This window comes from Suncus etruscus, chromosome 17 (genome assembly GCF_024139225.1).
Source record: "Suncus etruscus isolate mSunEtr1 chromosome 17, mSunEtr1.pri.cur, whole genome shotgun sequence".
NCBI classification, from domain to species: Eukaryota; Metazoa; Chordata; class Mammalia; order Eulipotyphla; family Soricidae; genus Suncus; species Suncus etruscus.
The window spans coordinates 39,878,946-39,903,664 of record NC_064864.1 but is presented as its reverse complement, the minus strand read 5'-3'; the positions used below and the strand labels follow the sequence as shown (position 1 = coordinate 39,903,664).

The following is a 24,719-nucleotide window of genomic DNA, read 5'->3' as shown; positions in this document are numbered from 1 at the left end:
CTAGCGCAGGCAAGGCAGGCACCTTACCTCTTGTGCCACCGCCCGGCCCCCTCTGGTCATTCTTATACCCTTTTACAAAGCCTTTACCACCCAGTTTATTTCCTTTATAGCACTTATCACACCCTGAAACCATCTTACTCACTTGGCAGTATGTTTTCCCTTTGGTGTTGTTTCACAGATCTAAGACCTTTCTCTCCTCACTGCTCTGACACACACTTCAGACACACCCATTTAAATGTCTTGAACATAGTGGTTGCTCCAAAGTTATTTCTGGACTGCTTTAAAGAACTTTACAAGGACAAGGGCCAGAGCAATAGCATAGAGGGTAAGGCATTTGCCTTGCACACAGTTCATCCAAGTTTGATGCCAGCATCCCATTTGGTTCCCTGAGCCTCCAGGAGTAATTCCTGAGTGCAGAGACAGGAGTGCTCCAAAGCAAAAACAAACAAACAAAAAAAAAAACAACAGAGTAAAGGTATGTCTGAACAGTGACAAAAAAAATTCATTTTCAGATGGTTAAACTTTTTTTTTTTTTTTTTGGTTTTTGGGCCACACCCGGTAACGCTCAGGGGTTACTCCTGGCTATGTGCTCAGAAGTTGCTCCTGGCTTGGGGGACCATATGGGACACGGGGGGATCGGCACCTTACCTTTAGCGCCACCGCCCGGCCCATGGTTGAACATTTTTGGGTAAAATTTTTAGTTGAGGAATACAGCTTCTTGTGAAAAAATATGTAATATAGAAAGGTCCTCTATGCTCTCCTCTGAACACTTAACACCTTCCTCTTTAGTGACTAATAGATTCTAAAACCATAAACAGCCAAAAATAGTTACAAGTGTAAGCAAGCAAAGTGTCACAGAAAGGAACTGCTTGGTTCAGTATGTCTTTAAGAACCTCATCTTTCTATAGGCATCTTTTTTTCCTTGCTTCTCTATCCACTGTGAAAAATTTGTTAATAATAAAACTTTATAAGGTACTTAAACATATTTTAAAAATTCAAATCTGGGGGGGAGGGAAAATTAAAATTTCTTTTCTTTTTCTTGTTTGTTTTTGGTTCATACCCGGCAGCTCTCAGGGGTTACTCCAGGCTCTAGGCTCAGAAATCTCTCCTGGCAGGCTTGGGGGACCATATGGGGAAGACAGGATTTGAATACCATCTTTCTGCATGCAAGGCAAACACCCTACCTCCAAACTATCTCTGCAGCCCCTCAAATCTATTTTCTAACAAATGACAGAAAATAAAGTTTTTTGGGAGGAGGAGTGGAAAAACCCACTATTTTTATCCATATTTCTTTGAATTTGCTGCTTTGCCTTTCTAGTAATATTAAGTTTGATCTGAGATCAATACAACTATCAGTAAGTGAGATCTTTGACTTTAGCCCATGCAGGCATACTGGAGAAGATACAGATTGGAAAATACCTGGGTATAAATTTGGGAGGTCATTAATCTGGACATGTAAAAGTGATCTGATCTAACAATTCTGTAACTTTTTGGCCTATGTTGTTTTGGTTTTGGGTCCACATTCAGTGGTGGTCAGGTTTTTTTTTTTTTCCTGGCTCTTCACTAAAGGATCACCCTGGAAAGGCTCAGTGGACCATACATCATGGTCAAATCTGGGTTGATGCATGCAAGGTCCCTATCCACACTGTACTATCTTTTTGACCCAAGAAATCCTATAATTCTTGCTACCATATATGTGAATTTCTTTCTCTTACCTTTTCTTTTTATCTTTACAGACAGATTTCATCAGCTTTTGGAAATCTGATATTTTCTGATCTTGGTTTTTATTTTTTTTAATAGTTTTGTTTTGGGACCTGGGATGTGACATGTTGGGTGAGCATCTATCTGCTTTGCGTGTGCGAGGTTGCAAGTTTTAACTCAAGAATTGACGCACATTACCAAGTACAATACCCTGCATTTTTAGGTTCAGTCCCCATTGCCACAGTGCCATCCCTGGCATATCACTACAAAGTGTGTGTGTCTCAGCACTTTTCTAAAGTTTGTGTCCAGTATTGCAGCAAGTGGGATGAAAATAATGTGTGGTGACAACAGAAAAGAATGAAAAAATAGGGCCAAATTGATAGCACAGTGATATGAAAAAAGTAAGTTGTTTTGTAACTTTTAGGGAAAAAAATATACTTTTCTCTGTGAAGTACAGGGAAAAAAAATATACTTTTCTCTGTGAAGTACAGGGGAAAAAAATCAAGCACATACAGGGTTTCTGGCTTAGAGATCTTCCAATTCTTCTTTGCAGGCTCTGGATGGATCTCTGTTGGAAAGGAAAAAAGTAGAAAGGTGCCAGATACAGAGGGGTTTTTTTTTTTTTTTTTTATTTTGGGGTCACACCTGGTGGCACTCAGGGATCACTCCTGGCTCTGTGCTCAGAAGTCACTCCTAGTAGGCTTGGGGGACCATATGGGATGCCAGGATTCACACTGGGGTTGGTCCTGAGTTGGCCTGTGCAAGGCAAACGCCTTACCGCTGTGCTATAGCTCTGACCACAGATACAGAGTTGAAAGGCTTCTTGCTAAGGGAAAATGAGATCCCTGAGATTTAGTAGACACATTTAAACCTTTGCTCACAAAATCAAGAGAGCATATTAGAGTTTTCTTGGAGCCATTTCCAAATAGTAGAGCTTTAGGTCAGAAGCATCTTAAGTGAAAATTGCTGAGAAATCCCAAGAGCTGATCACAGTTCCCAGGCCCAATGGAAAATTATTTTATTCTTGTCAGTGAAATAATCTATTTTCTTATAAAGGGGAAATGACATTAGATTTCTTTTTGAACAGCTTCTACCTGAAATTGAAACAGAACCAGCATTAAATATACTACTTTATTATATGTAATTATTTATGCAATGACAACATTCTGTGAGTCAGGGTTCTAACTCATAACTGGTCATTAGAATTGCCTATTTTTGTTTAAAAATAATGTGGATTCTTCAGCTCCATTCTTAGAGGTGTTGATTTAATAGGTAATGGAAATCTCTATTTTCAACAAAACTTTTCAGGTAACTTTGATGGTGATAGTATAAGGCCCACTATTTCAGTAACACGGACTTAAGCAGCATGCTGGGATTGCTTTTTGCAAGAGGAAAAAAACCTATTTCCAGACTGCCAGAAGAGTATTACCTGAAGAGAAAAGGTTCATTTTCAAATAGTCTACATGGTGCACAACTCAAAAAGTCAACTAAAATCTTAAAGTACCAGAAAAGTCCCAGTTGTTTCTTTTCTGGGGACTCATAATCTAGTCCTCTCCATTTCCATCTTCTTTTTACTGATAGCGAATTAAGGAAGCCAAATAGACCCACACAGATAATATGTTGCTTGGATATGGATGAATATATACTGCAAGAGCAAATTCCATCTGGGGAAATTCAGAAGAGTGCATTCCAGTTTGATATACAGCATCAACGACTGATTGGATATCAGTGTATGGCATCTGGATAGGAAATCCTACAACCTGGATTAAGGAGAGTATCATGTAAACACATGTTATAATCACATAGGTAATCAGAAATTATGGCATGCAAAATATACTACAGAATTTTCAAAGCAATGGTAACTATAAGATAATATAACTATTTCTTGGATGCCTACTATGTTCTTGGTACAATGCTAAATGATTTTCATATATTGTTTACTCCTTAAACAACTTTATGGTATATATCCTATTATAATTTCCACTTCACAGAGTGAGAAGAATCCAATCAGGTTTGTCTAAAGTATGAAGCTGCATGCTCAACATTACATGCATTTCACTTTCTAGAATAACAATCTGCCAATGAAGAAAAATACTTGTTCTACAAGGAGCCAGAGTGATAAAACAGTGTGTAGGGTGCTTGCTTTGCATAAGACCAGGTAGGATTATACTCCAGCATCTCATAAGGTCCAGAGAACTACCAGGAGTGATTGAATTCAGAACCAAGAATAGCTCCTGAACATTGCCAGGTGTGGCCAAAAAACAAAACAAAACAAAAAAACAACAAAAAAAAAACCAAAAACAAAACAAAAACAAAAACCAAAATAAAATAAAAGAGAAATCACTTGGTATACATTCAAGGGTTTTATGAGAGTAGTCAGAAAGAAGATAGCATAGAGTTTCAATTTATTAAATAATAGCCATGTGGTAGGAGAATATTATTGTGGAACATGTTTCTGTACAAAACAATCTATTTAGTAAATACAAATGAAAATAACAAGCTTCTTACATTGCTTATATCAGGAGACTCTTCCCAATCTTTGAATCTGTTTATGTGTTCAACCCATATGTTTTATATTCTCCACGAAGTGTGGAGACAGAGGAGGCCAGCCAATCCACTTTGTGGCCATGCACATCTCCTAGCCAATGAACCCCAGCACAACACACAGAAAACACCACACTACAAGAGTGACAAATGGGAAACAATTGTAGGCCTCCATTATGCATAGAGAATAAAGAAGGCAGCCCTGGTGATCTGAAAAGTGCCAACTACTTATTTCTGGCCTCCAACTAAGTTTAAAGAATCAATATGGAGAATACTCATAGAGTTCAAAGAAAGCATAGAATGAGCTGAATGAACCACAAATAAGAATCAAGAGGATTTGAAAACAGAAATGAAAAAACTCCAAACTGAAATAACAGTGGTTTGCAATCATGTTGAAGTGGTAACATACATATCACTTTATCTCCTTTCAGCAATCAGTTCTTGTCCAAAGTGATCATTTCCAACTATTATTGTCACATTGATCCCTTCTTTGACCTAATTGCACTCCCCTGCTACTTGTGTCAAGCTTCCTACCATGGACTATTGTCTCTGGATAATGCCACCATACTATGTTTTATATATACCATGAAATAGTGTAATCATTCTATGTCTATCCATCTCTCTGATTCATATTACTCTCTTAATATATGCAAGTATAAGCAAATTTTATGACTTTGTTTTTCCTAACATCTGTAAAGTATTCCATTGTTCAGATATATCAGTTTCTTAATACAATCATCTGTTCTTGAGCACTTGGGTTGTTTCTAGATTCTGGTTATTGTGAATAGTGCTGCAATTAATATAGGAATGCAGAGGGCTTTTATGCATTGTATTTTGGGGATCCTAGAGTATATTCCTTGGATTGTTATTATTGTATCATGTGGAAGCTCAAATTTTATTTTTTTTTAGGAATATCTGTATTGTTTCCAAAAGGCTGAGCCAATAGTATTCTTAACCATCAGTGAATGAGAATCCCTTTCTTCCCACATCCATGCCAGTACTGGTTGTTCTTATTCTTTGTGACATATGCCAGTCTTGTGATGTGAGATGATATATATCATTGTTTTGATTTGCATCTCCATGATGATTAATGATGTGGAGCATTTTTTCCATGTGCCTTTTGGCCATCTGTATGTCTTCTTTGAGGAAATGTCTGTTCATTTCTTCTTCCCATTTTTGGATGGGTTAGATTTTTTTCTTGTGAAGTTCTACCACTGCCTATCTACCACTACTATCATAGAAATTAACCCCTTATCAGATGGTTATTGGGTAAATAGTTTCAAATTTGAGTATTCTTGATGAAGCACTCATTTTATTGAGGATTTTTAAAAAGAATATTCCACCACTATCTTCCAGGCCAGATATTTGCTTTTGTAAAAAATGATGTAAATCTTAAGGATGCTTCTTTGTATATAATGTTCTTTTATTGATCATGCTGCTTTCACTATTCTATATTTATGAATGGCTCTCATCATTGTGATTAGGATGTACCTTGGGTGTTTTTATTTGGGTCTCTTTTAGCTGGTACTCTTTGATTGTCCAAGTTGTGGGTACACACATTTTCTAGTTCTAAGAACTTCTCAACAACGTTGTCTTTGACTGTTGCTTCTTCATAGAAATTTTCTTCCTGGCTCTCTAGGACCCATTCGAATTTCTTTCTTCTTTTTTTTATGTTTTTTTTTTTTTTTTGGTTTTGTTTGTTTTTGGGTCACACCCGGCAGCGTTCAGGGGTTACTCCTGGCTCAACGCTCAGAAATCGCTCCTGACAGGCTCCTGACAGGCAAGGCAAATGCCTTACATCCATGCTATCTCTCTGGCCCCCAAAATTTTGGAATGCTTCACGAATTTGTGTGTCATCCTTGCGCAGGGGCCATGCTAATCTTCTCTGTATCGTTCCAATTTTAGTATATGTGCTGCCGAAACAAGCACCCATTCCAATTTCTATTAAATGTATTCCAAAGTTTTCTTGTTTATTTCGTTTGAGGCATTTTCCCATTGTCTATTGTTGTCTGAAGGTTTTCTTTGAGCTCACTTGTTTAGACTTCCTCTGCTGGTGAGGCATTTCAATTAACAAACTTTTCAGTTCCAACATTTCTCATTTCTGTTTGTATTTTTCTTACTTCTATTCTTATATTCTTTTGTATTTTATTGGCAATATGATCCTTTATTTATTTTGAGATCCCTAAACACTTTAAATGAAACTCCATTTTACACAGGTTATTTAAGGGGTTACTATTGATTAGGTCTGCAGGATTTTATTCTTCACCCACAAAATGTGGTGAGATTTTGAGCTTCTTTACCATGATTTCTTCTATAGTCTCAAGGTACTTCTTACTATGTTACTGTTAATATTCTCCACTGCCAAGGAGATATCAGTGGAGCTTATTATGTCAAATAAAAATATATGGTACCATAAGTATTATGGTATTAGTTCTTTCAATCACCAGCACAGCAAATCCAGTAAATATTTTTATCCTTGCTCATCTTACCTAATATTGTAGAAAGTGAGGAGAAGTTTGGTCAATTGTTAGGCAAAGCTAGTGAGTAAGTCAGGATCTTAAGCCAAACTGTAGTACTCAGCCATGGTTTATGATTTTGTATTATTGCATCGACAATTTTACCAAGGAATTTCACATTTCAATAGTTAGCTTCTATTTAATTAAATATCTTTATTTTACTTTGGGTCACACCTGTTGTCACTCAGGGGTTACTCCTGGCTCTGTGCCCAGAAATTGCTCCTGGTAGGCTCGGGAAACCACATGGGATGCTGGGAATTGAACTGGAGTCTGTGTGGGGTTGACCACATGCAAGGCAAACACCCTACCACTGTGCTATCTCTCTGGCTCATATTTAATTAAATATCTTAAGGAAACTTTTTATCTTTATTTATGGATCCCCTATGTCAATTAAAAAAAATAAGGCCAAACAGAACATCTTTAATCATAAATGTTGAAAGCAGGTCACTTCCTGCCAGACTAAGTACTCAATTCTCAATAAATTCAAATATACCGGATGGTTCTGAGAAGAAAGTATAAGTTTTCAGAGGCTGGCACTTGCCTTGCATGTGGCCAATCCAGGTTTAATTCTAGTATACCATATAGCCTCTCAAAAGTCGCTAGGAGTTATTCCTGAGTGTAGAGTCAGAAAATAGCTTAGCATTTGCTGAGTGTGACCCCAAAACTAAAAAATATTTAACCGCACCAGTTTTTAAGGAAGAGGTGGTAAGAGAATATCCAGAGCTGAAGAGAAAGAACATGATAATAGTCATATACAAAGTGTCCACCATATTTGGTTATGTTGAATTTGAGATGTTTTATCATTCCAGATGATATCAGATGTATGGTGAATATATCTGAGGAGGAGGACATAAGGAAGCTCAGGATTTATGTATACATTTGGGAGTAATTTACACATAGAAGATATTAAGTTTGTTGAACTCCTTTAGTCCAGGGAATCTATTCTATTATTACCAACTAGACTTTTCAAATTTTATTTTCTTCATTGCATGTTATTGCTTTTTGGGAATATTACTCCAAAGTGGGATTCCTACATGGCCATGGTAGTAATTATTCACCTCACTTGAAATTTTTTATTTTATAAATAAAGTAATGTAATGCCTTTGCAACTATCATGTAGGAACAAGTTAAAAGCATTTCAGGGATATTATAGAATACTACTATCTAGCTATTAATACAGAAATAAATACAAATCTTATTAATGTACTAAGTCATTAATTTGCATCAAATACAAACCCAGTAAAATTGTAGTAGCTTTTCCAGTTCATTTTCTTCTTTAGATGAAATAAAACTTTTAGTGGCAAGTTCTAGTTTGGGAAGGATTTGTCGCAAAATGAAAGTACACTGTCGATTCCAACGTGTTGGCCATTTAGATCGCCATTCCATCATTTTACACTTCAGAGTCCTTTCAATTCTATGGGAGAATGCAATGATTATTTTATGGCAAATTAAAACTTATTTAATGAATACATAAATATGTTACTTTGGATTAAGGAGAAATCAAGACTTCTGGATAGGGATATTTGTCATTTCCACATTCATTAAAGTTGAGAGAAGCAGATTCTGTTTTGGTTCATGAAAACAATTAACTTCAACTGGGAGCAGAGGCACATCTCCTTTCTAGTACCTGTATGTAGGCAATTACCAGTCTACTGAATGTGATTTTATGACAGTTTTCATCTGATTACTGGAACACCATTCCTATTTTCTAATAAAACATGTATTTCCTAGAAACTTCCTTTACAAAAACTAAGGTATCTTTATCTGGGAATAATTTTAACAAGAATGAGTTTATTAGGTAAATTAATTCAGCAAGCAGAGAGGAAAGTAAGTTGAACAAGCAATTTCCTTTTTTTTTTTTTTTTTTTTTTTTTTGGCTACATCCAGCAGCACTTGGGTTACTCCTGGCTCTTCACCAGAAATCATTCCTGGCAGGCTTGGGGGACCATATGGGATGCCAGGAATCAAACTCGGGTCTGTCCCTGGTAGGCCATGTGCAAGGCAAATAAATGCTCTACCTCTGTGCCATCACTTCAGCCCCATGAATGAGCAATTTCCCAACTAGACTGTATATTCCATAAGATCAAGGATTCCCCCCCCCCCCCAATCTACCTAGTCCTTAGTAAAGTGGTAACGTTTCTAGGAAGGGAAGCAATGTGTTTTGGTTGATAAAACGTTCCTTTGAGGCCTCTCTTCTGGAAAGAATAGATGCATGTTGTAGAAGAGGCTGATGGGAATGAGTCTACATGTAACTGAAATAGTTCAGAGTTTGTGGAGGGACTCAGTAGGAATTGTGCATCAGAAACATTTGTTGGCTTGCATCAGAACATTTCACCTCCAGGCACTGACTTAGTAGGTCTAAAATCTTGGCAACTATGCATTTAAATAATTCTAGAACATTCTCGTACCAGTTTTTTTATTTTTTAAAAAACAATTTATGAATAAAGAAGAAAGTGAAAGATTGTATTTAGTTACAGAATTGTGATAGTAGTGATAATACAGAGTGGCAAAATGACTTGTTGTGCTACATTGATTAGATGCTGGTGCAGGGGTCTTCTTCAAACTACGGCCCGCGGGCCACATATTGTATTTATTCCCATTTTGTTTCTTCACTTCTAAATAAGATATATGCAGTGTGCATAAAAATTTGTTCATAATTTTTGTTTTTACTATAATCTGGCCCTCCAACAGTCTGAAGGACAGTGAACTGGCCCCCTGTTTAAAAAGTTTGAAGACCCCTGTTACACACTAATCTGCTGCTAGTATACTCACAAAAGCAGTAAGAAGCAGGCACTATTGTAGGATTTAGGCCTGCTACAAAAGCTGTGTCTCTTGGTGCTTAAATGTATAATTCTTTTGATTTGTGTGTCAGTGTGTGTTTTTTGGGAAAGATAGAGTGCTCAGGGGCAAACTATGGCAAACTACCACCCATTTTATAGGTTTTTAACCATACTCCCAAGTTGTGGGCCCTTAAGTTTCCTATACTTTGGAGAAAATTTAGCTACTGAATTCTGAATACCTATATTGGAAACTTGCCAACAGCATCACAGATTGTTTTACAGAGGTAAATGTTTCTTTGCTTTGGCTGTTTTCAAAGAGTGTCTTGCAAGAAGCAGAGAGACTGCTTCTCTATGCAATAACTCTATGGAAATAATTTTTATAATAAGCATTTAGTAATTGTATTGTTGAATCTAACAGGCATTTTGAGAGACTTGGTTAAAAGACTGAAAGGTGACTGAATAAGAATTAAGGAGAAAACACTATAATCATAATATGTAAGAACCACACCTGTTCTTTAGGTCTTCCACCATGCTTTTATCAGTATTAAAATAAATTATTTCTTCGGGCTGAAATACAAACAACTGAAAGTTAGAAAAGATTTTAAGGTGATCATTTTTACATCACAGTCACCCTGGGTTTCTAATTATAATAAAGGAATCCAAACTAGTTTAATGAATCAAGAAAGAAAACTCCGTGCAGAGAGGCACAAATATGAAATATGGATCCCAGTGTTTCTTTGGATTTTAAAATTATTTCATGGGATGTGGGAAAGGGAATAGATTCATGAGATGTCTTTCACAAGGAAAAAAAATAAACTTCCTCCTATTACCCAAATAAGCATTTGACATACTTGGTGATTCAATTAGAAGACTGTTAGCAACTGTGGTAGTTTCATCCACTTTTAATCTGTGAATATGGTGAAGTAACTTACCTGTTGCCTTAGTTACCATAGTTTTCAAAGGGGTAAAGAAAAGTTCTCTTTGTCTCAGGATCTTGTGAAGATGTATTTCTTGTGAAGATTTTAATGACACACATTAAGTGTAATACAGATTGCTTCAAAATCATCAGGTTTTATTACTTGTCTAATATGGTGTCTCATCTGTTATTTTGAATATTTCTTTAGCTAATGTAAACCAAGTCTTCATGTTTGTGTGTGTTTGCATATATGCACACACAATCATGAGGGCACACAGCACACACAGAGTATCCATTTCCCTCTTTCCTGTCTCTAGTCTAAGCCTTTGCTCCAGCACCCTTCCATTCCCCACCAATAGCAGAGTAATGTTCTATCTATCTTCTCTCATGATCTCCTCTGAGTCTTTGCTAGCAGGCACGGGGGACCATATGGGATGCCGAACCACCATTGGTCCTAGGTTGGCCGCTTGCAAGGCAAACGCCCTACCGCTGTGCTTTCTCTCCAGCCCCGAAAGATTTTTCTTTACTTTTTTTTTTTTAAATCACTATGAGATACAGTTTTGGTTAAAAATTTGATGATTGAGTTTTGGATCTTACATTGTTCCAACACCTAACCTTTTTCTAGTGTTCATCTCCTGCAATTTTCCCAGTAAGTAAAGTAAAAAGTAAGACTTTTAATGTAGACCAGTACACGCAACCTCTAGTCTATCTCTCTATGAAGGGTTCACATAGAACCTCCAAGAGCAAGGAGCTAATTGTCACCCTTCATAACTGGGGCGAGGGTAGTGCCACAAATGGACATCACTTGTCAGGTCTCCTGTCCTGAGGATATTTTAGTAATGATTAAAAATAACTGTCTGTTGGGAATGATCTAAGCCAGTGGTTCCAGACCTGAAAATGTATAGATACAAATTCTCAGCTGTTAGGCTTAGAGTCACCGAATTATAAAACCAAGCGGGAAGGCCCAGATCTGTGTGTGATTCAACAATTTTGCAAGGAGGTGGTTCTGATGTCTGCCATAAATAGGTGGCCATCAATTTCAAGCACAGGTAGTTTTCCCATTCTAGAACATGAGAGCGGATGGGAGATCCTGGAGAAAGGGAAGAATGAATAGCAGCAGCATCTTGGAGGGGCTGCCAGCTCTCCCAGACAGGCAGCTAGAATGAATTCTCCACTGTATTGATCACTGTCTACCCCTCTACATATATCACCTCCCAACCCTCTTGGTCTCTTCTTACAGATCCACTTTTTATCCTAGCAACTCTTTTGAATTACTTAGGCCAGCCTCAGGTCTGAGAAAGGGTCCTGGGTTATGTCAAATCTTTATGTTTATGGGATGTTAGTCCACTTTCCTTTTCCATTTGTTTATGCAATGGTCTATTTATTTTAGGAAATTCATAACCTTTAAAACTTCAAGAGAATTTTCCTGTTAACTCCATATCTAAAATCCACATTCCTATCATACACAATAAACTCGGGCTCTCAACTGTAATGATAAATAGTGTTCCCTTTAAAGGGAAGTCTACTCTGGTATGTGTGTGGTAAGATGAATGATAAAGGACCATTAAGAAATTAGTGGAGGTACACATCAAATGCAACTCTTGAGTTGTGTATGTGTCAATTCAACATGGGAATAAGATTAGGTTTTAATCCCCATCTGAACTGATTTTAAAAATACAATTTTCATTATAGCAGTCCTTTTCCTATCATGTTGGCTTTTGAGTTCTCCAAGGATAAAGACCCAAATCCCAGGGCCTTGCTTCTTCTTCTTTTAATTTGTGTTTTGTTCCCAGCAACTACCAAGATGGACTTTGTTTATATGTTTATTTTTGGGTCACGCTCAAAAGTGTTTAGGGCTTAATCCTGGCTCTGCTGGTGAGACTCTTGGAACCATATGAAGTGCAGGGATTGATTCCTGTGTAAGGCAAGTAAGTGCCCTGCCTGTACAATTTGTATGCTCCCTTCCCACCCTCCACAGCAATTCTTGAGCTCTCTGGCACACATCTCTTATTACTCCAAGTCTTCTCGCCTGTGCCTCCTGCCATATATTGGGCTCATTTTCAGCCCTGTTTTTCATCTAGGCCAGTTCCTACTTACCCTTTTCACTTAGCTGACACCATTTTCCCATAGGGAATCCCTGCAACTTCCATTCTCTCAGACTTTTTCCAGAGCACGTTTCATTTCTTCTGTCATATATATTTCTAGACTACAAATCCCATGCACAGTGACACAATTCTTTTCTTAGAGTACTTATCCCTAAAATAACACTAGAATGTTCTTCAGAAACATTGCCTGGACAAGTACTAAAATGATTAGTAGCAAATAAATTCAAAAAGCCCTCACCTAGTTGTATGACAAAGTCAGCCATCAGCAACTTTGTAACTGCGATTTCATGGTGATTCAATAAAAACAAAGCAAACAAAACAAAACAAAACCCAACAACAAAAAACTCCAAGCCCTCATCTCTAAATAGATTACTTTGCCCAGAAGAAACAGCAATGTTAAGTCACAACTTTGAGATAGGATAAGGAAAGGCCTTGGGGGTGCTGTAAATGTGGTTTGTTCAAGAGAGATAAGCACATTTCCTCTTCCTTAAAGTGACTTTATAAACAGGAAATACAGGAATTTTTTCTATCTAGCTATATGTAGGAGAGTATTTTCATCTTCATAGAGAATATTTAGAATGATGCACAAGTAACTACTACAATGATTATATCTTGGTGATAAAAATAAGTTGAAGGGAGAGAAGTTCATTATTTGATTAGCTTTAATTAGCTTAATTTTCACTCTCCACAACCATCATGAATTACTATTGTAAACTGCCTCAAGCATGGAGGTAAGGCTTGAGAATAATGTAACAAGTATCCACCACCCAAACATATTTATCACCGCTATATTTAATCTTTTCATTCTTTCATTCTTCCATATTTAAAAAAATGTTTAAAAAGTGAAACAGAAAACTTGAAGTACTCTATTGTTCCCTGGTTTTATTCTTTTTGTTCTCAAACCAAGGGCAATATTTAAATCACATTTAATATTCCTCTGTATGCTTTTACACTATTGCTGCCATCTATGCACATAAATAATAGTTTTCAAAGTACATATAAATGATTTTGCACTGTATTACATAATATTTTTATTTTTATTTTTTTTGGTTTTTGAGCAACACCCGTTTGATGCTCAGGGGTTACTCCTGGCTATGCACTCAGAAATCGCCCCCCTGGCTTCGGGGGACCACATGGGACACCGGGGGATCGAACCGCTGTCCGCCCTATGCTAGCACTTACAAGGCAGACACCTTACCTCTAGCGCCACCTTCCCGGCCCCATATTTTTTTTTTTTTTTTTTTTTTTTTTTTTTTTTTTTTTTTTTTTTTTTTTTTGGTTTTTGGGCCACACCCAGTGACGCTCAGGGGTTACTCCTGGCTATGCGCTCAGAAGTCGCTCCTGGCTTGGGGGACCATATGGGATGCCGGGGGATCGAACCGCGGTCCGTCCTAGGCTAGCGCAGGTAAGGCAGGCACCTTACCTTTAGCGCCACCGCCCGGCCCCCATATTTTTATTTTTTAACATAACATTTTTAGTATTTGTTCACATAGAAAAGTATAACTTTAGGTCAGTGTTTCTCAGACTTCACATTTGAATCATGTAGGAGCTATACTTAATACTCATTTTGCTCCCACCCTCAGAAAATGCAACAGTGAGAATTGCTGTAAATTGATTCAGACACTTTAAAAAGCTGTGTGGAAAAAATTCATAGCATACCTGTATTTTATAACTCACAAGTTCATTTTCTGCTTGATAAATTATTCGCAACTTTTTTTTTGTTACTTCTAATAATTATACAGTGTATGTAGCTGTATTTCTCTCCTGGTGTATATATCTCTGATGTATATTGAATTGATGGATCAAAAGTATCTTCAACTTTACCAAATAATACCACATTGCTGTCCAAAATGTTATATAGTAATTTATACTTCTACCACTTCTCTGGCTCTTTGTCCAAAATTGGTATCCTTTTTTCCCTTTCTGGCTAATCTTATGTATTTAAAACAGTATTTTATTGCTTTACACTACATTTCCCTGATTTATAGGTGAGGTTAAATTTTGAGTTCCTGAATCTGTGACCTATCTAATGCCTACTTTTCTATTTATTTTCTTTCTAGCATCCCTTCTCTCCCCAGCTAAGCTCCTACTGACAAGTTTAAAGACCTTGCAACAATAAGCACTCTGACATAATTTCACTTCTGAAAGGAGTTGTTGAAATGGTAATGAGTAATGGGGGCCTTCAAATCATGGATTCCTTGGCTGAGCCATCTGGTAAGAATGGTCTCAGGTCTGAGCTTTGGTCTGTCTTTTGGGGTGAGTTCTCAGCTTGTCTGCCACCTCTTTGAAGAACAGAGAAGTAGGAGAATTTATCATAGTCTGAAGTAAAAAACAAAACTATCTCTGTTTCTCTGGATTTCACAAAGGATTTTCAGACCTTGCTGCCATCCTTTTTCACCCCCAGTCACTAATAATGTTTCTATATTAATTCTTTTTATGTGGTAACATCAAAATTTTATCTAATGCAGATAACCCTAGAATTATTATTTAAAATTATTTTTTCAAACTTTTGCACTTTATCATTACCATTATGTTAATGGGATAATTTAAAGTAAGAACGTTCAAGCTTTATAAAAATGTTTTAAATATTATATTAAAATCTAGATTCATATTTGAGATGATACATTTTCTATTTGTCTTGTCTATAAGCAGAGGCTAAGTTCAGAGTAGCCCAAACTTTGAGAGGATGACAAAGAAAATTGGATTTATTAACACTGTCAAACAATTCAATAAGTCATTAGTTACAAAAAATATAGTGTCACAACCCATAAGGATTAACGGATTAATGGTATGTACTAAACAGACATAGCTGGGAAATATGACTTACCTGTATACTTTGGGCTTTTATTTCTTGAAAATTTTTTGTAAGCAATTGTTTCCAGAATCTTTCCTTTGAACAGTCAAAATGTACAGCTGTTAGTGTGTTATTCTGCTGGACATTAAACCAGATCTATTAAGACATAAATGTAAAATCAGTGTAGGCTAAGGGAGCACAAAGATCATAGCTGGTTAGGACAGAGCCAGTTTTATAGTCCTCCCAACTCAATTTGGAGGCTGAAGATGAAGGGAGGCTCTAAGGTAGAGATAGAGACTCCAGAGGTAGGTGCACATTAAATGACTCATTGGCTCGCAAAACATTGAGCTCATTAATTCATCACTGGAGGAACTGTAGAGATAAAAGATTTCCCTGCCCCCACAAGGATCCCAATTTAATCCCCATGTTAATGTACATCAGGGTAGAGCCACATTGGATTAATTTTAGAGGAAATAACTCAAAGATTTTTCTCATATACTTACATTCCCACCATCAAACAAGCAGTCTACACTTTGCAAGGGGCAAAATGGGTCACACTGCTTATAGCATCGTCCAGTTAAAGGATTCCAAAGCAAGAATTCATCTGTTTCTTGAGTTAATACATAAGCTACATGTCCCTGTATGAGAAAAAAGAATTAAGTCATTTTTGATAGGGGGGCTGATTTAAATAAATTTGGTGTGTAAAAACTGTAATGCAAATATGTGATAGCCTTGCTTTCTAAAGGGGTCTTTATAATTTATTTATAATTTATTGGGGTTTGCTCTTCAAGTCTGTGTTCTCCCTGGAACACATAACTTACTTGAATGTCTCTCTATCTAAATTTGCTTGCAGGGCCAGAGAAATAGCACAGTGGTAGGGAGTTTGCCTTGCACGTGGCTGACCTGGGACAAACCCGGTTTCCATCCCTGGCATCCCATATGGTCTCCCAAGCCTGCCAGGAGCAATTTTTGAGTGCAGAGTCAGGAGTAACCCTGACTGGGTGTGGCCCCTAAACCAAAATAAGTAAATAAGTAAAATTTGCTTGCAACCTTTTTCACTCTGGAAAAGCCCAGGCTCTCTTGAACATGTATTTCCTCACTTTCTCCTAAGTCAGGGGTCTTCAAACTACAGCCCGCAGGCCACATGCAGCCTGCAGAGGAGTCTGATTCCGCCCGCCAGCAGTGAGCACTGTTTGGTTGCCAAGATACCTGCCAGCATATATACTCAGTGTCACGGTTTCTCAGGGATGACGTCAACCGCCTCCGCCCACGGCATGTTATGTGCTGGGAGGGTGGGCGTGAGGGCGGTGTTGAGAGGGACACTGATGCGCCCTTGCGCCTGGCGCTTATGCGCGTGCATTGCTGATGACGTCACTGGAGGGTGCCAGATGCCACATGGCGAGGAGTACCACATGTGGGTGACTATATGATGTAAAAAGGTGCCTGCTCCACCCCCAGGCAATGTGGAGTCTGTGTGCTGTGCCTGCCTGTCAGTGAGGTTTTCCTCCACTCCCTCCACTGCCAAAGGTCAGTCAAAAGTGCCATAGAAATAAATTTTTGCCAGATGGGGGGTTCTGCCCTATTGGGCTGTGGGTGACTTATATGAAAATTCCCCTTTGGGGATGGTGAGGCGTTCAGTGCTGAAATCAAAGTTAGGGGGTGGGTGGAGGTTGGGAGGTTGGGAGGTTAGGAGTTCGGTGCTGAATTGCCCATGTGGAAAATTAGGGGTTTGATGCTAAAGCACTTTAAAGGGGTTACATTGAAAAAAAATTTTTTTTTTGGTTTTTGGGCCACACCCGTTTGACGCTCAGGGGTTACTCCTGGCTATGTGCTCAGAAATCGCCCCTGGCTTGGGGGGACCATATGGGACGCCGGGGTATCGAACCACGGTCCTTCCTTGGCTAGCGCTTGCAAGGCAGACACCTTACCTCCAGCGCCACCTACCCGGCCCCTACATTGAAAATTTTAAATGCATTTTGCAATTCCTTTTCAGTGTTCACATGCTGATTCCGAACATATCAATCTGGGCATTATATAGGGAGATATAACTGAACTATCAGGGACTGAGCTGGTTTGCTTAGAAAAACCTGCAAGGGGTAAGTGTTCACATCAGGGACTAATGGGGGTTCATACACTGTGTGTATATATACACACATATTTGTATTTCACTAATATTAGTTTGGAATCCCTAGGAAACAATGATGTTAGGAAAAAGAAAAATTGATGGCGAGTGTAGGATATTCAAAGAACAGTGGACTTACGATTACTTTTTTATGCGGCACAAAGAAAAAGCTGTGTGTCTGATATGCCAGAATATAGTTGCTATGTTCAAAGAATACAATTTGCGATGCCACTATCAAACTCAACATAAAGATAAATATGGTTGTTTGGTTAGAGAAGTGAGAAAAGATAAAATATTACAACTGAAACATACACTGACGACTCAGCAAAATACTTTTGTGAAGCAGAAGCAGTTAAATACTTCCTCACTGCGGGCAAGTTTTCAAGTTGCCAAGCTAATAGTGTGCAATGGCAAAACATTTGTGGAGGGAGAATTTGTTAAAGAATGCCTTATTTCTGTTGCCAAAGAGATGTGTCCAGAGAAGGCCGATTTATTTAGTACAGTGAGCCTTTCAGGAGTTACAATGACACGAAGGATTGAAGAAATGGGAGAAAATTTGCTGCACCATTTGCAAAACTCTGCAAAGAAACTTTGCTATTTTTCCTTGGCACTCGACAAAAGCAATGATGTTCGTGATTATGCCCAACTTCTCATTTATATGCATGGGACAAATGAGTATTTTGAAGTCACAGAAGAGCTTGCTGCACTGCAAAATATCAAAGGTACAACCACAGGAGTGGATCTATTTGAAAAGGTTTGCCAAACTGTGAATGGTTTGGAGCTGGAGTGGGTTAAACTAGTCAGTGTAACAACTGATGGTGCTCCTAGCATGGTGGGGTCTAAGAGAGGAGTAATTGCTCACATTACACAAGAGATGGACAAACATAACCATCCTATTCCAATTGCCATACACTGCCTCATCCACCAATAAGTGCTGTGTTGTAAATCACTGAAGTGGGACTCTGTTATGAAAATTGTGGTATCTTGTGTTAATTACATTAGAACTCATGCACTAAATCACAGACAATTTCAGGAATTTCTATCTGAGGTAAATGTTGCCCATGAAGATGTTCTGTACCATACAGAAGTCCGTTGGCTGAGTAGAGGGAGAGTTTTGAAACGTTTCTATGACTTACTTCCTCAGATTACAGATTTTCTACTTTCAAAAAACCAAGAAGTACCAGAGCTCAATGATGCAGAATGGAAATGGCACCTTGCCTTTCTGACAGATATAACAGAGCTACTCAACAGTTTCAATCTGCAACTTCAAGGCAAGGGGAAGCTCATATGTGATATGGCATCGCATGTGAAAGCATTTGAAGTAAAATTAGGCCTTCTCATCAAACAAGTACAGGAGGAAAACTTCAGTCATCTCCCAACAACTCAAAACCATTGGTTGCATTCCCAAAGGAAACATGTCTGGCTTCACTAGAATTGTTACAAAAGAAGTTTAAATTTAGATTCAAAGAGCTTCATCTCCATGAACAGGACATACAGCTTTTTTGTAACCCATTTTCTGTTGAGATTGAAAATATCCTTACAATTTACCAAATGGAACTGGCTGAACTGCAGAATTGTGACTCGCTGAAAGACACATTTAAGTCAAGTAACTTTTTGAATTTCTATGCATCTCTCCCCTCTGAGACATATCCAAATATCAGGAACCATGCACTCAAAATGGTAGCACTAATGCCTGTGAACAGACTTTTTCAAGAATGAAACATCTGAAATCTCCAACCAGATCAAGATTAACTGAAGCCCACTTGCATCATTTGTTACAGCTGGCAGTGACAAATATGGAACCAGACATTGACCATCTCATTAGCCAAAAGCAGGCCCACAGTTCTCATTGAAATACTGGTGTGTGATCTGTTTATTTATAAATGGTTTTATTTTATTTAGATAAGATATGTGCAGTGTGAGTAGGAATTAGTAGCTCATATAGTCCGGCCCTCCAGCTCTCTAAGGGACCGTAATCTGGCCCCCACTTTTAAAAAGTTTGAAGACCCCTGTCCTAAGTGCTCAATAAAACCTATCCTGCTTCACTTAAAATAAAACAAAATTATATGAAAATGAAAAGTGCCAAAGCTCCAGATTCTTTTAGGCTCAAACTAGAGACTCAGATGAGAGAAACTTTGAGTCAGTTCTGCCATGCATAGACTTAAAGGGTAGCCTAACCTCATGACCAATAAAAATTTTTGCTTAATAAAATCAGTACATGCCAATTTACAACAATTTCTCAACAGCTAATACTCAGTATTTTGAGATACCTATACTTTTTTTTTAAATTCACACAAAAGAACTTTATGGACAGCCCTAAATTTGAACATAATATACCTAAAAATTGAGGGTGAACATCATAAAGGCATCAAAATAATTTTGAGAAACAGACCTAGAATTAGAATCCAAAAAAAGTGTTGAGCAAAACATTTGAGTAATAAAGATGACATTTTTCTCTGAATGTAAATATTTTTTAGCAAAGAATAAAAATTTTAGGACATAATGACAATACAGTATGATTCATCTTTATTGAATTTTTTAATGTACTGTGAATTTACACTAACTTTTTTGTTTGTTTTGGTTTTTGGGCCACACTTGGCAGCACTCAGGGGTTACTCCTGGCTTAGCACACAAAAATCGTTCTTGGTAGGCTCAGGGGACCATAAGGGATGTCAGGGATCAAACTCGGGTCTGTTCCAGGCCAGCCGTGTGTGCAAGGTAAATGCCCTACCTCTGTGCCATCACTCTGGTTCCTATGCCATCACTCCAGCCCCCCAACTAATTTTTCAATTTTAATTCACTTCATATTCTAAATGGTAGCAACGACTAAATCAGTCTTTGGGCAAAGCAATCAGAGGTAAAGGAACTTATGTAGGGTAGTTAATGACATTTGTTTTATGAGGAAAAGGTTGAGGTTCAGAAAAGCAGAATAGGTTGATATCAAACCATTAATGCTAAATGGCATCATATAGTTTTAAATTGAACGTAATCTCTGACTACCTCCTCCCCACCCACATTCTTCCTTTTTTTTTTTTGCTAATGAAACTCACTAATTTTAATATACACTTTGAAAATTTTATGATCCACATGTGAAGATATAGTTAAGAAAGGACACTCAGTTCTCAGTCATAGCTGGAGCCAAGTTCTAGTTCTGCATTATTGAATGATTTTGTTGTTTAGTTTCTTGTTTATCAAACATGACCATGCTGTTTAATAGTGGTTTATTGATCAATAACTAAAAAATTTGGGGGATTTTTGTTTGATGGTTTTCAACTGGGTAATGGGCTAGTCTGGAAAATCCAAAAGCATTCATGCTTTTGTGGGACTGGACTGGACTAGACTGGACTGAGATGTGACTATTAAGGTAGAATACCTATTTTTCCAACATGGCAGACTAAACAGATTCTTACACCATGGCTCTAGACTCTAAGCAACATGTCCCAAGACATATGCAAAAGAATGTTAGCCTTTACAGTGTGATCTTGGAACTCACATTCTAATTTTATTCGCTATCACAAGTGTTTCAAGATTCAAGGGAAAATTCTAAAGTCTCAAACTCTAGGGTCAAAACAAAATAAAAGAACAGCAGGCAGCAGCAACAACAACAAAAAAACCCCAACAACCAAGTGACTCCACACTAGAAACAAAATTTCTCTCATGGGTCAAAGTCAAATGTGTCAAAAAATGGACAGTAATGCAGTCATAAGGACTTTTGCCCAGAATCACCATTTACATCTCTGGGGGAGGATAACCTTCCCCATTTGCCACATACTCAGGCTTGGAAGTTGGCCGCATCAATGTGAATTTGGAAGTTCTCTCCATTGTAGACATAGGATTGAAGTTTTAGCTTTCCAGAACTTTCCATTTCCTGTGGGCCACAGATTACACCATAGAGTGAACCAGAGTCCTTAAGTGGAGGTAGGTATGAGATAGTGGCCACCAAGTTCTTAGAACTGGGCGTAGTTTAACCTGCTCATCCTAATTCCAATATTCTGATTCTTTATCACTGTGCTTTTCTTTTCAGCAGAGGGAAGGGATGACCTCCCTCCCTAACTAGGTTAAATATACTGAGAGCTGCTTCCCAGTTGCTGAAAAATTGTTAAATTTGTACTGCCACTACCATCTAGTGGCGTTAAAAATTACAGCAGGGGATTTCTATGTGAGAAATTACACTTTAGCTAGTAACACAAAACAACTATTCTCTTTCTCTGTTCCTCTCTTCATTATCCTCCTCTTGCCATCCTCTCCATTTCGTTTTCTTTCACTTCTCTCTTTCTATTTTGAGCCACACCCAATGGTGTTTGAGTACTACGCTTGGCTCTGTGTTTGGAGGTTTCTCCTGGCCGTGCCAGGAGTCCAGTGATGGTTTCCAGTATGAAAAGCATGTGCTAATTTAGCCCATGGAACTATATTTCAGGCCCTGGGAGAAGTTATTTGAATATCTTTAAACATAAGAAACTTATAAGGATGATGATGTCATGATTACCACTATTGTATTTTTCTGAGCATTTTGTATGAAGTATCATGCAAGTACAGGATTTAATATTTCCAGTAACCCTAATAAAATTAATACTATTGTCAGTACTAGATTACAATTATGAAAAACCAAATGTCTTTGTTTTACAGAAACATTGATGAACCACCATTTTTATCTTTTTTTGTTTGTTTGCCTACCAGACTCGCTAATTAACTTGTGAAAATATGGAGACTTGAAGTATTATAATTTTGCAGTTTAAAGTAGATTATTTTCTTGCACAAATTAATATTAAGTCCAGGACTTACTTCCAATACTGAAGTTCCTAGAAGAACCCAAGCCTTTTTCCCAAAATACAGAAAGAAATTACAGAGAAGTATGGCATGCTCTTCCTTATTTCCAATAGTCAAACAGATGCAGCGCTAGGGTAACAAAAAGCATCAAAAATAGAAAAATAGAGTGAAAGTTAAGGATACAACCCTCCAACACATTTAGAGTTCTACTTTTAATTTTATTTTTATTTCTTTTTTCTACTTTTAATTTTAAACACATATTTGTGCCTTATTGCTAAGACAACAGCAAAGCTGACCTTTTGTCTCCTTTGACCTGATAGATTACTAGAGAATTAACTTGGAACATAGGACTCACCTTAATTATAGGAAAATTATTATTATGGATAAATAAGTGGTAAGTGAATAATTTATCATTCATGTTGGGACATTTTGTCAAAGGAAAATGTTAAGTTGTCCCAAAGTAGACCAGAAACACCTGGATTTGTAGCTCAAGAAAGTATCTGCTAGGAAATTGTACAGTGTTTTTGGAGGAAGGGATCCTTTGAATAGAGCCACAGTCTTTTCTGTGAAGTGTTATCAACATAAAGAAAAAGATCTGAGTCAGGGCTCTATCAGGAAGAGATTAAAATTTCAATGGAAACAACTGCTGAACTGGATATAATCCAATATAGGCTCCCCCATTACAGCAATTAGAATAGAAAAAAATGTGTGGTGGTGATTGTGGATTGATGTTTTACAACTTTGTTCTAATCTTTGTAGTTTCCTGTCCTCCAGAACTTTTATTTACTTATTTATTTTTAAATTAGAAGAGATCATATAAAACTAGTTTTCTGGTTTCCCTTAGTGGGGGTGGGCAACTAATGTTGAAGGCAATAATTGTGTAGTTGCTGAGTAGCACTTTTATGTTTTGTCATTTATTCTTTTTTGGGGGGGCCACACCCATTGACGCTCATGGGTTACTCCTGGCTATGCACTCAGAAATCGCTCATGGCTTGGGGGACCATATGGAAAGCTGGGGGATGGAACTGTGGTCCATCCTAGTCTAGCACAGGCAAGGCAGATGCCTTATCACTTGCACAACCGCTCCAGCCCTTGTCGTTTATTCTTAAATATTTTTGAAATACATTTTTAATTGAAGCACAGTGATATACAGTTACAAAATTGTTCATGATTGAACTTCAGTCATATAATGTCCAATAACCCTCTGTTCACCAGTGCACATTTCCCACAACCAATGTCCCCAGTTTCTTTCCCATATACCCTTTGCCTGCCTCTATGGCAGACATTTTTCTTCTCCCTTTTTTCCCTCCATACCTCCTTCTCTGTCTTTCTTTGTCTACCTCTGTCTCTTTCTTCCTTTTTTTTAAAATATCTTTAGACACTATGGTTTGCAATATTGTTACTGAAGGGGTATCATACATATCACTTTCAACACCCAGTTCTTTCCAGAGTGATCATTTCCAATGATTTCCAATCATTGTTATAGGGGTCCCTTCTCTGTTCTAACTGCACTCCCCAGCTTTTTGTGGCAAGCTTCCTTTCATGGACCAATCCTCCTGGTCCTCAACTCTATTGTTTCTGAGTATTATTACCATAATATCTTTTTTTAAAATCCCACAAATGAAAAAAAAAATCCCACAAATGAATGAGTAGCACCATTTAAATGGAACATGTGCTTTCTAGTTCATTATAGTTACAGAGAAAAAGAAATGGTGGTTGTGGATATTGGGGTGAACAGGAAAACATTTTACTGCTCTCACAGTGAAAGTATCTCAGCATTTTAATAGCTGATATGTGAATCCTGGTGAATTTACATGATATTGATGAGAAGTGGAGATGAGGGAGGGTGGTAAGGTGGTGCCTCTGAAAGATCAGAAGAGTTAAGGGCAGAACATCTGGGCAAAAAGGTTTTGCTCACATCTGGGCAAAAAAGGAAATCCTTATATGGATTTCCTAAGAGGAAAGAGAATGGATGAGAATAAATAATACTCTTTAATTTCAATTCACCTTGCCTATGTTATCCTTTCAAACTCTGTGCATGACCTAGATAAGGAAATCAAGATACAAAGAAAAAATTAATGTATCTCAAGTCACACACAACTAATGAGTGATTGAAGTAGACTTTGAAAGAAGATTCATTTTATTCTTGAATCCATAGGATAGGTAGGAGATAGTAACCTTATGACAATAAAGCTTGTGACAATAGAATTAGGGAAACTCATGTGATCCCCTGGTCAGAGTTTATGTCAATGGAAAGACTTCTTAAGCCAAGAAGAATCAAGCTTATTATGGATCATGATTGTATCAAAAAGGGGCAACTAGTACTAGTATTTGTTCTAATAGTTGTGTTCGTTTATCTATTCCTTTTTGTTTAGTTTATCTTTTTTTTTTCATACTTGGCAGTGCTCACTGTGCTCAAGGATAACTCCTGGTGGGTTCAATGGACCCACGTGGTACTGAGGATTGATGGGCCA

General features: G+C 37.6%; 1 protein-coding gene and 1 non-coding gene across 2 annotated transcripts in view; both read right to left on the bottom strand.

Moving 5' to 3' along the window:
- Window positions 1-3,272: 3,272 nt before the first annotated feature.
- The window catches only part of CC2D2B (coiled-coil and C2 domain containing 2B), a 92,756-nt gene continuing 71,309 nt past the window's right edge, over window positions 3,273-24,719 (bottom strand). Inside the window, exons 29-34 of the mRNA XM_049790403.1 lie at window positions 22,261-22,374; window positions 15,860-15,994; window positions 15,390-15,512; window positions 10,050-10,108; window positions 7,998-8,175; window positions 3,273-3,461 (exon numbers count right to left, since the gene is read on the bottom strand). Coding sequence (XP_049646360.1) covers window positions 3,273-3,461; window positions 7,998-8,175; window positions 10,050-10,108; window positions 15,390-15,512; window positions 15,860-15,994; window positions 22,261-22,374 — 798 coding nt within the window. The remainder of the gene's footprint in view (window positions 3,462-7,997; window positions 8,176-10,049; window positions 10,109-15,389; window positions 15,513-15,859; window positions 15,995-22,260; window positions 22,375-24,719) is intronic.
- LOC125995244 (U6 spliceosomal RNA) lies at window positions 6,068-6,174 on the bottom strand. The gene has a single exon (XR_007490797.1). It is a non-coding gene; the product is annotated as a U6 spliceosomal RNA (small nuclear RNA).